The 15187-nt window shown below is 36.4% G+C and overlaps 1 protein-coding gene across 4 annotated transcripts in view; it reads left to right on the forward strand.

Annotated features, from left to right (window-relative positions):
• Positions 1-15187, forward strand: part of ATRNL1 (attractin like 1) — a 774854-nt gene that overhangs the window by 200555 nt on the left and 559112 nt on the right. For all 4 annotated transcript variants that reach the window (XM_023240973.2, XM_023240974.2, XM_045040724.1 and 1 more), the window contains exon 19: positions 10092-10229. In XM_023240973.2, the coding sequence (XP_023096741.2) occupies positions 10092-10229 (138 nt within the window). The remainder of the gene's footprint in view (positions 1-10091; positions 10230-15187) is intronic.

Here is a 15187-nt window from a genome sequence, read left to right on the forward strand (position 1 = left end):
GTAGACTGAAGATCTCTGCCTTTTATCAGAGTATTTAGTCCATTTATATTTAACATAATACTGGTATAATTGAGTTTAAGTCTTACCGTCATGGTATTTGTTTTTAAAATTTCCTTTATTTTTTCTTCTGTTGTTCTTCCCTTTGCCTTTTTTTGGATTAATTGAGTGTTTTTAAAGTCCACTTTTATCACTTTTATTGGATTTTTAGCTATACTTCTTTTGTGTTTTTTTTAGTGACTGCTGTAGTGATTGTAATAGTCATCTTTATCTTATCACAGTCTACCTTGAATCAATATTATACTACTTCATGTATAAGGTAAGAATATTACAATAGTGTAATTCCATTTGCTCTTTTCCTGTCCTTTGTGTAATTATTGCCATATATTTTACTTCTATTTACGTTATTAACCACACAATACATTATTTTTGGCTTTAAACAGATGATTTTCTTATAAAGAAATCATGACAAGAAAAAAATTCTTTTACTTACCCATGTAGTGTTCATTTTCTCTCATCTTTTTTTCCTATAGATCTGACTTGACTTCTGCTATAATATTTCTTTAGCTTGATGAACTTTATTTAACATTTATAAATACTATGTTTCTCAATTGTCGCTATAAAATATGTTGGTTTTCATATGCCTGAAAACGTTTTTATTGTGTAATTGCATGTCTTTATATATGAAGGATATTTTTATTGGAAATAACATTCTAAGTTGACAGAATTTTTTTTCAATAATTTGAAAGTGTAATTTCCTTTTCTTCTGGCTTCCACTGTTTCTCTTAAGAATTCCTCTATTAGTCTTATTGTTTCCCTTTTGAAAACAGTATGTTTTTTCCCCTATCTCTGGCTTTGTAAAATAGATTTTTTTCTTAGTTTTTGAATGTCAGTAATTTTAATATGATGTATCTAAGTATCAATTTTATTTTTCATTGTGATTGCGAATTATATGGGTTACTTATTCCTAGCTTGATTTTTTTCCATCGTTTTTGTAAAGTTTTCAGCCATTATCTCTTCAAATATTGCCACCTGTCCCATTGTGTCACTCTGTCTTCTATTTCCAGGAGTTTGCTTTACTTATGTTAGGCTTTTTCACTATGTCCATAATTTTTCTTAATGTGTTCTCTGTATTTTATATTCTTGTGTCTCCTTTGACCTGTGTTTCAATTCACTAATTCTTTGTTTAGATGTTTCCATTTTTCTGTTCAGCTTATGTTTTAATTATTTATTATTATTTAACATAATACCCCAAGCTCACAGTATTAAATAAAATTAAACCATTTTATTCATGGTTTTGCATCTTATTTTCTTGTTGAATTCTGCTAGGCAGTTCTTCTGTCAGTCTCTTCTGGTTGTGTATGTGTGTTTGTGCGTGTGTTTGTGTATGTGTGTGTATGTGTGTGTGTTTAATGTGACTACACTTATCTGACCACCTGATTTGTTTTGGATGTTTTCAAAATGTTTCCCTCACATCGCTAGGAGTCTGAGCTGGCTGGTTGGTCTAGGGGTCATCAGCTATGAACGACTTTCTCTGCTGTCCTGTCATCTTCCAGTTTTGTACACTGCTTCTGTACGTGGTATTCTTAGAATTCTAAGAAGGAGAGTGCAGAGTTTGTATGTCTCTTGAGGCCTAAGCTTAGAATTTGTATACCATCACTTCTACATTCTGTTGTTTTAAGGAAGTCTTGATGCTAATGCATGATCAAAGGTTGGGAAAAATCCCACTTTTTTTTTTGATAAGAGCAAGGATAAAGTAATGTTATGAGGTTTGCACATACAAACATGAGAAGAATTTTTGTCAGTTATTTTTCATCTCATCTAATTAGTTCTAACTTTTATGTATATTTGTTTCTTTAAAAAATTTTTTTAAACATTTATTTATTTTTGAGAGACAAAGGGAGACAAAGCATGAGCAGGGGAGGTGGGGGGAGATACGGAGGGAGATACAGAATCTGAAGCAGGCTGCAGGCTCTGAGCTGTTTGTTAGCACAGAGCTTGATGCAGGGCTTGAACTCATGAACTGTGAGACCATGACCTGAGCTGAAGTCAGATGCTTAGCCAGCTGAGCCACTCAGGCGCCCCTGTATGTTTGTTTGTTTCTTAAAATATAACTCATATGGCATAAAATCCTTCATGTTAAATGGTTTGTAGTATAATCAGTAGGTGTGTATCTATTATCATCATATAGTTCCAGAATAATTTACCCCAAAACAAAACCCCATACCCTTTAATAGTTTCTTCCTATTCTCCCTTCCCCCAGCACCCAAAAGCCACTAATACACTTTATTTCTCTATGAATTTGTCTATTCTGGATACTTAAATGCAGTCATACAATCCTTGGGCGTTTGAGACTGGCTTCTCTGACTTAGCATGTTTTTAAGGTTCATTCATATGGTAGCATATATTGTTAGTCCTTTGCTTCTATTTATGGCTGAATAATACTCAGTTATGCATACCACACGTTTGTACATTCATCAGTTGATGGATCTTTGGCTTATTTCCAATCTTCTGCTGTTATGAATAATGATGTGAATATTTTCATATAGGCATGTTTTAATTTTTTTTGGTATATATGTGGGAGTGGAATGTTTAGTCATATGATAAATCTGTATTTAAACTTGAGGAACTGCCAGGCTATTTTCTAGAGATACTGCACCAGATTTTTACATTACCACCAGCAATATTTGTGGGTTCTAATTATTTTATCCTCACCAACACTGGTTTTTGTCCATTATTTTGATTATTACTATCCTAGTGGATATTAAGTGATAGCTCATTGTGTTTTTTTTTAAGTTTATTTATTTTTTGATAGAGATAGAGATAGAGTGTGAGTGTGGCAAGGGCAGAGAGAGAAGATCCCAAGCAGTCTCAGCACTGTCACTGCAGAGCCCAATGCAGGGCTCAAACTCGGAACCATGAGATCATGACCTGAGCTGAAATCAAGAGTCTGACAACTTGACCAACCAAGCCCCTCATTGTGGGTTTGATTTGCATTTCCCTTATGACTAATGATGCTCTTTTCATTTGCTCATTAGCATTCATTTATCTTCTTTGGAAACTATCTACCCAAATACTTTGCCCATTTTAATTTTTTTTAATATGAAATTTATTGTCAAATTAGTTTCCCTACAACACCCAGTGCTCATTCCAACAGGTGCCCTCCTCAATGCCCATCACACACTTTCTCCTCCCTTCCACCCCCCATCAACCCTCAGTTTATTATCAGTTTTTAAGAGTCTATTATGGTTTGCCTCCTTCCCTGTCTGTAACTTTTTCCCCCTTCCCCTCCCCCATGGTCTTCTGTTAAGTTTCTTAGGATCCACATAAGAGTGAAAACATATGGTTTTTGTCTTTCTTTGTATGACTTATTTCACTTAGCATAACACTCTCCACTTCCATCCACATTGCTACAATAGGCCATGTTTCATTCTTTCTCATTGCCAAGTAGTATTCCATTGTGTGTATAAACCACAGTTTCTTTATCCATTCATCAGTTGATGGACATTTAGGCTCTTTCCATACTTGGACTATTGTTGAAAGCATTGCTATAAACATTGGGGTACAAGTGCCCCTATGCATCAGCACTCCTGTATCCCTTGGGTAAATTCCTAGCAGTGTTATTGCTGGGTCATAGGGTAGACCTATTTTTAATATTTTGAGGAACCTCCACACTGTTTTCCAGAGTGGCTGCACCAGTTTGCATTCCCACCAACAGTGCAAGAGGGTTTCCATTTCTCCACATCCTCTCCAGGACCTATAGTCTCCTGATTTGTTCATTTTAGCCACTCTGACTGGCATGAGGTGATATCTTAAATAATAGTATTTTTAGAGTTATTTATGTGTTCAGGATTATTGGAGATATGATTCTTAAATATTTTTTCCTATTCTGTAGAATGTCTCTTCACTTAAAATTTTTTTAAAAAATATTTATTTTTGAAGGAGGAGACACAGAGCATTAATGGGGGAAGCATAGAGAGAGAGGGAGGCATAGAATCCGAAGGGGCTCCAGACTCTGAACTGTCAGCACAGAGCCAAATGTGGGGCTCTAACTCATGAACTGTGAGATCATGACCTGAGCTGAAGCCAGAGGCTTAACGGACTGAGCCACCCAGGTGCCCCTGTCTCTTCACTTTCTTGATGGTGTTTTTTAAGGGACGAAGGTTTCTTATTTTGACAATATCCAATATATCTGCTTTTTTTCTATTGGTTACTCCTGCTTTTGGTCTCATATGTAAAGAACTCTTGTCTAATTCAAAATCATGAAGAATTACACATATTTTCTTTTTAATTTTTTTTTCAACGTTTATTTATTTTTGGGACAGAGAGAGACAGAGCATGAACGGGGGAGGGGCAGAGAGAGAGGGAGACACAGAATCGGAAACAGGCTCCAGGCTCTGAGCCATCAGCCCAGAGCCTGACGCGGGGCTCGAACTCCCGGACCGCGAGATCGTGACCTGGCTGAAGTCGGACGCTTAACCGACTGCGCCACCCAGGCGCCCCTACACATATTTTCTTATAACATTTTTATCATTTTAGCTCTTACACTCAGATCTTTGATCCATTTCGAGTTAATTTTTTTTAAAAAAATATTTATTTATTTATTTATTTTGAGAGAGAGAGTGAGTGAGCACAAGCGGGGGAGGGACAGAGAGTGAGGGAGAAAGAAAATCCCAAGCAGGCTCTATACCATCAGCACAGAGCCTGATGCAGTGTTTGATCTCATGTACCCTGAGATCATGAACTGAACTGAAATTGACAACCAGACGCTTAACAGACTGAGCCACCCAGGTGCCCCTAGAGTTAATTTTTATACATGGTATGAGGTACAAGTCCAAATTTTATCTTTTGCATGCTGTTATCAAGTTATCCCAACATCATTGGTTGAAAAGACTGTTCTTTCTCCATTTAATGGTCTTGTCACCCTTGTTGAAAATCAGTAAATTATAGATGTATGGGATTGTTTGTGGACCTAATTCTATTTTATCTATTGCTGTGTCTCTCCTTATGCTAATACTACACTGGTTTGATTGCTGTAACTCTGTAGTATGTCTTGAAATTGGGAAGAGTAAGCAGTCCTCTAACTTGGTTCTTTTTTTTTTTTTCTCAAGATCATTTTGGCTAGTTGGTATTTGTTGTAACTCCTACAAATTTTAGGATCTTCTTGTCTCTTCCTATAAAAAATGTGTTTGGAATTTGATAGATGCTGCATTTAGTTTGTAAATCAATTGGATGATTTGCTATCTTAATATTAAGCCTAAAATCTGTGACTAGAAGTCTTTCTGTTAATTTCTTTCAACAATGTTTTGTAGTTTTCAAAGTACAAGTCCTCTATTTTTGTATTTAAGTATACTCCTAAGTACTTTATTCTTCCTAGTGCTATTGTCAGTAGAATTGTTTTCTTAATTTTATTTTTGGGTTGTTCATTGTAAGTGTATAAAAATACAATGAAGCTGATTTCCCTATAATTGATCTTTTATTCTACAATATTGCTGAATTTGTTTATTAGCTCAAATATTTTTTGTGTGGATCCCTCTTAGTTTGCTATATGTAAGATCATGTCACCTGCAAATTGAGTTAGTTGTAAACATTTTCTTAAAATCTAAATGCCTTTCGTTTCTTTTTCTGCCTAATTGCCCTTTCCAGAACCTCCAGGACAATGTTGAATAGAAGTGACAAAAGAGTGCATTTTTGTCTTGTTCCTGATCTTAAAAGGAAAGCTTTCAGTCTTTCACCATTAAATATGATGTTAGCTATGTACGTTTCATTTTTGTTCTTTGCAGTTTGACGTAATTCCTTTCTTTTCCTAGTTTGTTGAGTATTTTCCATGTATTGAGATGATCATGTTGGGTTTTTTTTTCTCCTCTTTCTCCATTAGTATGGTGTATACTTGATTGTTTCCTAGTTGTTTAAACAAACGGGTTTATCCCAATCCTGGGATAAGTTCTGCTTTGTCATGATAAATAATCCTTTTCATATGCTAGTGGACTCATTTTGCTACTGTGTCTTAAGGATTTTACACCTATAAACATAAGTGCTGTTGGACTGTCATCTTTTTTGTGATGACTTTGGTCTTTGTATTGGGTTAGTAGTGGTCTCATAGAAACAGGACGTTTTTTCTTTGCTTCTCTATTGTGGAACTATTCTTGAATAATTAATATTAATTATTCTTTAACCATTTGGTAGAATTCACGAGTGAAGCCAGCTGATCGTGAGCTATATTTTGCTGGTACTTTGTTGATTGCTGACTTGTTTGTTTGTTTGTTTTTACTGGAGTGTAGTTGACATAAAATGTTACAGTAGCTTCAGGTGCACAGTATAGTGACTCAACAACTCTGTACGTTATGCTGTGTTTCCCAGGAGTGTAGCTGCCATTGGCTGTCATACAGCACCATTGAATGTATTCTCTATGCTGCACCTCTCATCCTTGTGACTTATTCATTCTGTGACTACAAGCCTGTACCTCACTCATTCTCTTCATTGTTAGAGTTTATGCATATTTTCTACTTCTTCTTAAGTCAGTCTTGTTGTTAGTATCATTCCAAAAAGTTATCCATTTTATCTAGGTTTTCTAATTGATTGGCATACAGTTGTTTATAATGTTCCCTTATAATTCTTCTTTCCTACCATTTGTCAGTGGTATATCACCTCTTCCTTCCTGATTTTCTTTTTTTAAAGTTTATTCATTTATTTTAGGAGAGAGACAGGGAGAGAGAGGGAGAGAGAACATGTATTTAACTGTGAGTGAGTGGAGGAGGAGCAGAGAGAGTGGGTGCGAGAATCCCAAGCAGGCTCCATGCTGTCAGTACAATGCCACAGCTCGATACCACGAACCATGATCATGACCTGAGCCAAAAGTCGGATGCTTGACTGATTGAGCCACCCAGGCACCCCTTAAAGGTTTTTCTTTTCTTTTTTCTTTTTCTGAAAAAGTTTATCATTCTTTTTTTTAAAGTTTATTATTTTTGTGAGCTGGGGGAGGGCCAGAGAGAGGGAGACACAGAATGCAAAGTAGGCTCCAGGCTCTGAGCTGTCAGCACAGAGCCTGTTGAAAGGCTCGAACCCACGAACTGCAAAATCATGACCCATGGTTCAGTTTCACTCTCTTCCTTGAGGATGCAAGATTGTATCACCTGGCCATGCTGGGTTTTCAAACCCATGCCTCCTTATTCTTGCTTGTCTATTCTATGTATAGTGAAATTCAGTTGCTACCTCAAAATTCTTTCTTTGGATCTTGTTTGAATCTCAGCTTTATTTCTAGCATCTGATAATCCCTTTTGGTTTAAGATAGGATATGTGTTAAAAAATGTTTCAGTAAATTTTAGCCTTGATTTTCTGTGTATATATCTTTTGAATTTTATTGAGAATGTCAAGCAGATATTTTAAATGTTGTACATCTGTTTTATAGCACATATTTTTCAAAACTATGTACTTTATTTGCATATCAAATGCTGACTTTTCCATAATGTTTTATTTTCATTTTTTTGTGTGTGTGTTTGCTTATCAATAGATACAGAACCATCTGGGTTTGTTTTAAAATTTAGACAAAACAGTGTGGATAGCTTCTCTTTAGTTTTATTCATGTTCCACAAGCAGGTTGTTATTAGAACCTTTCAAGTAACAATGTATCCTGGAAGAACTGTTAGATGTAAGCTTATATTACTCACTGTTCCAGCACCCTGATGCTAGTGGGAATAAAACATAATCATAGGCTTATTGTGTATCCTTTTCTTGTCTATGTTTGATACAGCCATTGTGCCTGGATTCTGCTTTCCGTAACATGCTTTCTCTTTTGCCATTGCTACTGTGCTAGTATAAGCTGTAACAATGACCATTCCTTCCCCGTCCCCTCTCTTGGAAATTTTGCCAGCCGTTAGGTCTAAATTGAACCAGCTTTCTATGGGGGGGTGGTGTATTCATTACCTAAAACATTAGATTTTCCTGTATCACACTTTTCTACCAGCTGTATGGCATCATGCCACTGATATGCTTCATGATTGCCCCAGAACTACCTTCTGAAATGCTCATTTTCAAGAAGGGACAGTGAGTAGCATTACACCAGGGGTCCCCTTTTAATTTCCAGAGGTATTGTAGTTTACTACTTCCTGGTTTTATTTGTGTCATTGTCACAATACCCAAATTCCTGTCATTGCTGTCAAGTTTCCTTATTATATTAGTGGTAATCTGAAGGGAGGATGTTAGATGTGATTGCTGAATTTAAACATCTTATTCAGAAGTTAAAGCATTTGTTTTTCTCATGAAAAAATGCAGCCAGGAGATTCATAAAATACTTATAGTAACCCATTTCTCATTTTAACTTTTTTAGGTAATGCTTTGCATGTAGTAGGCACTCAATAAATTTTGTTTTTACCTGAGTGAATTAATTAGTAGTGTCACATAATAAACTTTCTATGAAACAACTTATCTTTTAAAACAAATGTTAAAAGTTAAAGTTCTTAACATTGTTTCTTATTATAGAAGTAATAGGAATTTATTATAGAAAATTGATGATGCAGAAAAATCTTATTAAATTAAAATAACCACAATTAATTTTTCCATAGGCATATTTATACATTTTAAAACAAAATTTTGAGCATTCTAAACATAATGTTTTGTGTTTTGATTGCACTTAAATTATGATGAACTTTTTTTTCTAAATTTCCTTGTCATTGTTTCATAATGTAATGGAAAATGTGAAAACTTATCCTTTCCTCAATTTTATAAAGAGGATGATGATTATTTAGCATTTTCCCATGATGACTTTGTGTTATTTCTATCCTGTGTTGTAGTAGAGTTATGCTTCTGAAAATTTCTGTAAGGTATAGGTATTTGGTTTTCACTGGTTTTACCAGTACATTTCTTTATCCTTTGAGGTTAACACTTGTTGATAACCTTATGCTAGTCTCTCAGGATTTCCCTCTCACTTTCAAATTTTCTACACGCAAGAGGTGGTATTTAATGTCTGGTCTTTTGATTCATACTTCCTGATTGTGTGTTTGTTTCTGGCATTAATTATCTGCGTGACTTTGGGTAGTTGCTTTACCCAGGCTTGCTTATCTTAGAAATGGTCCTCTGATGTAGTACTTTCCACATAGAATCGTTGTGAGGATTAAATGATGTAATTCATGTAAACCACCCGGTATACTATGTGGCAATGGGGTGGTATTTATATATTTTAAAATAGATCTAGTATGTGCACTGACCAACTAGAATAGATGCTAGCCACAAACAGTTGGTTGACTGAACATTGGCTCCCTGGTCAAAGTAAGGGAAACCTCAAATAAATGTTATCTTAGTTGTAATAATGATGAAGATGATTATGAGGGTGGCAGTGATGATGGTGTTTGGGCAAGCAGTTACCAAACCAAGTCATTATGCCCCAAATAAGCACCAAAGGTGTGAGCTTTCATATATGAACTTGATCTCTCATCTGAAATTTTTGGATTCTGTTGTAGAATTAATATCAAAACCTATTAAATTTTATATTATGAAGACATAAAAAGTCAGGCTTTAAATGTGATTCTTTTTAGCTCACAAATAGAATTTTTATTAAGCCTTGAAGCTTTTCTTATCCAAAGAAGAGAAACATTTGTGTATATTAATTTAAAAGTGCTATTTTTTGATAATTCTACACGTATTTTTTTCAAGTAAGGACGTGTATAGTCTCAAAGTTTTCTGTATTTATTGATCCTTTGTTGTTATGTGTAAATATAATAAGATGCATTTTTAATATTCTTTACCAAAGCTGTATTATTCAGTCGTGTTTATATAACTTAATACACATAATACTCACATGAATCTTTACGGAATACTTAAAAAGTATTCTTTTTGGCTATAATTTTTATGTTTTACTCTATTGCTTGCCCCAACATATTATAGAGCATTAGACAAAATTTTAACACGGAATTTACTGTATAAATTGTCCTGCTTTAATATTTGAGCCACATATGTTATACATAATAAAAATAAAACTTGGGAAATGTCCTTTGGACTTTGCTATCACTCAAATTTGTAAAATAAATTCTTTGTCTTGATAGCTATTATACTTGCTATTGTTATGCAGATATTTGTAATATTTTTACTCTTTTCTTTAGCTTGCCAGTGTAATGGACATAGCACTTGCGTCAATAATAACGTGTGTGAACAGTGTAAAAATCTCACCACAGGAAACCAGTGTCAAGACTGCATGCCAGGTTATTACGGAGATCCGACTAACGGAGGACAGTGCACAGGTAAGTAGTTTTTCCCTTACCTGTGTATTTGTACTACAGGAATGAAAGTTGAGAAAGATGAACCTCTTGTGGAACATACTATCTTATTGTGGAAAATACATTTTATTAAGGAAAATTTTTCCCGTGAAGCTTAAATATTTTTGGAAAGTAGTATTTATTCATTAGAGATGATGTGAGCTATAACAGTTTTGTGGTATACTTACTTTAAAAAGTCTTTTTCTTATTTCAAAATGAATGCATGTTTATTATAGGAAATTTAGCAAATGCAGATACATTAAAAATCACCTATAATCTCACTATTCACAAATAATCACTGCTGATTGTTTTCTATATCTATTTTTATTTTTTAAATATTTATTTATGTTTGGGAGAGAGAAAGAGAGAGAGACAGAGACAGAGTGTGAGTGGGGGAGGGGCAGAGAGAGAGGGAGACACAGAATCCGAAGCAGGCTCCAGGCTCTGAGCTGTCAGCACAGAGCCTGATGCGGGGCTGGAACTCAAGAACCACAAGATTGTGACCGGAGCCGAAGTCGGATGCTTAACCAACTGAGTCACCCAGGCGTCCCTGATTGTTTTTTAATAATAGTAAATTATTGTTTTGACTTTAGAAATAAGAAACAATTAAAGGTTTTGTGTATGCCTTACATCAGGTAAGATTTTTGTGTTTGTAGTCAATCCTGGGCCGAAATCCCTCTCTGCCACTGTTTACGTGTTTGGCCGTGGCCACTTAACCTTAGTGCCTCCTTTTTTTCGTATGCAAAAGGCAGATGATAAAGATCGAATGAGATCACATGTAATAGAGGTCATGTAATAGGAATTGAAGCACATTAAAGGAGCATTTTAAGTGCTATTCTCATCACATTTTTTGTTGTTTGCTAAACTCTACTTTTCTCTATCTTCCCCTCTATCCTGCTGCTTTTTCCTCTTATTTTGCAGAGAATTAAAAAAAAATTTAATGTTTATTTTTGAGAGTGAGAGAGAGACAGCAAGAAGGGGAGGGGCAGAGAGAGAAGGAGACACAGAATTCCAAGCAGGCTCTAGGCTCTGGGCTGTCGCATGGAGCCCAATGTGGGGCTCAAACCCACGAGCCATGAGATCATGACCTGAGCCTACGTTGGATGCTCAACTGACTGAGCCACCCAAGCACCCCATGCCAGAGAATTTTTAAGTGTTCTTTTAAGTTTCCTATTAAATTATAATTTTATAGTAATCCTTTTTTTTTATTAAAATATGAGTGGAGGAGGGGCAGAGACAGAGAGGGAGACACAGAATCTGAAACGGACTCCAGGCTCTGAGCTGTCACCACAGAGCTCAAACTCGGGAATGGTGAGATCATGACCTGAGCCGAAGTTGTACGCTCAACTGACTGAGCCACCCAAGCACCCCATGCCAGAGAATTTTTAAGTGTTCTTTTAAGTTTCCTACTAAATTATAATTTTATAGTAATCTTTTTTTTTATTAAAATATGAATGGAGGAGGGGCAGAGACAGAGAGGGAGACACAGAATCTGAAACGGACTCCAGGCTCTGAGCTGTCACCACAGAGCTCAAACTCGGGAATGGTGAGATCATGACCTTAGCCGAAGTTGGATGCTCAACCGACTGAGCCACCCAGGTGCCCCCATAGTAATCCTTTTTTTTTTTTTAATTTTTTTTTCAACTTTTTATTTTTTTTATTTTTTTAATTTTTGGGACAGAGAGAGACAGAGCATGAACGGGGGAGGGGCAGAGAGAGAGGGAGACACAGAATCGGAAACAGGCTCCAGGCTCTGAGACATCAGCCCAGAGCCCGACCTGGGGCTCGACCTCACGGACCGCGAGATCGTGACCTGGCTGAAGTCGGACGCTTAACCGACTGCGCCACCCAGGCGCCCCGTAATCCTTTTTTATATCTAGATTGGTCCTTGTCCCTTACATTTTTAATCCATTATTTCTAATGGAGATTGCCCATAAAGCACCCACAGAAAAGCCTCCATTATTGGCTGTGGAAAGTTGAAGACTCTTTAGAAGTTTTAACACTGCTTGTGTATTGCGAATAATGCTGCTGTGAACCTTATTGCCGAGTCTTTGTTGAATACTGGTTTTCAATTCTTTTGTGTATAAACTAGGAGAGGAATTGTGGGGTCACGTGGTAATTCTATGTTTAACTTTTTGTAAAAGTGCCAAATTGTTCAAGTTGTTTTTCATAGTGGCTGCATCATTCTGTATTTTCACCAGAAATGTCAAAGATTCCAATTTCTCCACATCCATGCCAACACTTGTTATTTTCCATATTTAAAAAAAATTTGATCCTTCTAGTAGGTATGAAATGATATCCCTTTATAGTTTTGGTTTGCATTTCCTTAATGACTAGTGATGTTAACTATCTTTTCATGTGGTTGATAGTCATTGTAGATTTTCTCTGGAAAATTTCTATTCAGGTCCTTTGCCCGTTTAAGAACAATTTATTTTTTAAATTGTGGTAAAATACACATAACATAAAATTTACCATTTTACCATTTTTGTGTTTGTAGCACAGAGGCAATAAGTGCATTTATGTTGTTTTAAGATAGTCATTACCGTCCAACTCCAGAACTTTTTTCATCTTGCAAAATGGAAATCTATAATTATTAAATAATAATTCTCCATTACCCTCACGCCAGCTTTTGGCACCATTTTACTTTTTGTCACTATGAATTTGAGCGCCGCAGGTAGTTTGAAATACGTGGCATCCACAGTATTCCATGCTGTAGCATGTGTCACAATATCCTTTCTCCTCAAGGCCTAATGATACTCTGTTGTGCGCATACATGCATTGTGTTTATCCCTTCATCCACTGATGGACCCCTGAGTTGCTTCCACCCTTTGGTATTGTGATGAATGCTGGGATGAACATAGGTATACAAAACTTGTTCAAAATCCTGTGTCTTTTCATGTGCTTATAGGCCATTTCTGTAGCTTTGAAGAAATGTCTGTTCAAGTCCTTTGCCCTTTTTTATTTGGGTTGTTTGATGTTATCATTGAATTATAAAGGTTTTTTGTATATTCTAGATATGAAGCCCTTATCAGATACATGATTTGCAAATATGTTCTTCCATTCAGCGGGTTGTCTTTGTACTTTCTTTATAGTGTCCTCTGGAACACAAAAGTTTTCAATTTTGATGAAGTCCAGTTTATATCTTTATTTTTTTGTTGCTTGTGTTTTGGGTGCATTTCTAAGAATTCATTGGCCCATGCAATGTCATGAGGATTACCAAAGTATTAGTTTTTTGCCAACATAGGCAAAAGGAGCATTTGAATAACTGTATTAGCTACAAAATATTTTAAATGAGAATGGCAAGTTTTATCACTCCAGTAGGCCTAAGTGCTTTTACAAGTATGTTCCCCTTTGGGGATGATACTTCTGTGCTAGGTTTAAGACTAAGTTCAGTTATTCTGTGTTAATTTTCGTTACTGACATTACACATCTGGCAAGCTGAGGCACAATGCAGTGGAAAATTAAAGGGAATGAAAGATAAATGCCTATCTTATTCACTATTGCACATTCTTTGATAGTTTATGAAGCTGTAAATAATTCCTTATAGTTTCCTTGTTTCTTAAAGTTGGCAAGATAATATTTTGCTGTCTATGACTTCTCTATGGTGATGTAATATATGAAAGTCATTTTTATTTTTTAGGGCCACATTAGCTATCAAACTAAATCAACAATATGTCACATCTGGTGAATTATTTTTAATGCAGCCATGGCTAAAATCAATTTATAAAAAAATGGGAAGTGTAAATTTATTGCTATTTCTCTATTCACCTTATTGAAAAAGTTCATTTTTCATTAGTAGATGCATTTATTAAAATTCAAAGTTCTGATGACATTAAGAGAAAGAAGGAAGTAGATTTATGTTTGAATGGTAAGGCTTTAGAAGTACTGCAGATTCAGATATTATTTTTTAAATTCAGTCTACTAAAGTCAATTTAACATTGTTGCCAATATTATATAAATGTACTTGTAGATTTTCCTCAGATTGCTTTTAGCCTATGGCACATTTATAGCTATTCTTTTATTATAATTAACTCTTCAAAGTGGTTTTATTAATACTGGCCAGAATGGCCAACATTAACAACACGAGAAACGACAGGTGTTGGTGAGGATGTGGATGAAGGGGAACCCTCTTGTACTGCTGATGGGAATGCAAACTGGTGCAGTCACTCTGGAGAACAGTATGGAGTTGCCTCAAAAAGTTAAAAATAGAACTACGCTACAATCCAGCAATTACACTACTAGGTATTTACCCAGATGATACAAAAATACTGATTCAAAGGGACACATGCACCCTGATGTTTACAGAAGCATTATCAACAATAGTGAAGGTAGGGAAAGAACCCAAATGTCCATTGACTGATGAGTGGATAAAGAAGAGATGGTGTGTATGCACAATGGAATATTACTCAGTCATCAAAATAATGAAATCTTGGAAGACCTGGATGGCTCAACTGGTTAAGTGTCTGACTTCAGAGACTGGTTTTGCAAGATGGCGGCTTAGGAGGATGCTGGGCTCACTGCACGTCCTGCTGATCACTTAGATTCCACCTACACCTGCCTAAATAACCCAGAAAACCGCCAGAGGATCAGCAGAACGGAGTCGCTGGAGCCAAACGCAGACGAGAGGCCCACGGAAGAGGGTAGGAAGGGCAGCGAGGCGGTGCGCACTCCACGGACTGGCGGGAGGGAGCCGGGGCGGAGGGGCGGCTCGCCGGCCAAGCAGAGCCCCCGAGTCTGGCTTGCAAAAGCGGAGGGGCCTGACGGACTGTGTTCCGACAGCAAGCGCGACTTAGCGTCTGGGAGGTCACAAGTTAACAGCTCTGCTTGGAAAGCGGGAAGGCTGGAGGACAAAGGGAGGGAGAGCTGCTGAGCCCCCTGACGACAGAGCTCAGTTTGGTGGGGAACAAAGGCGCTCACCAGCACCATCTCCCCCGCCCATCCCC

Source organism: Felis catus, chromosome D2 (assembly GCF_018350175.1).
Source record: "Felis catus isolate Fca126 chromosome D2, F.catus_Fca126_mat1.0, whole genome shotgun sequence".
In the NCBI taxonomy this organism is placed as follows: domain Eukaryota; kingdom Metazoa; phylum Chordata; class Mammalia; order Carnivora; family Felidae; genus Felis; species Felis catus.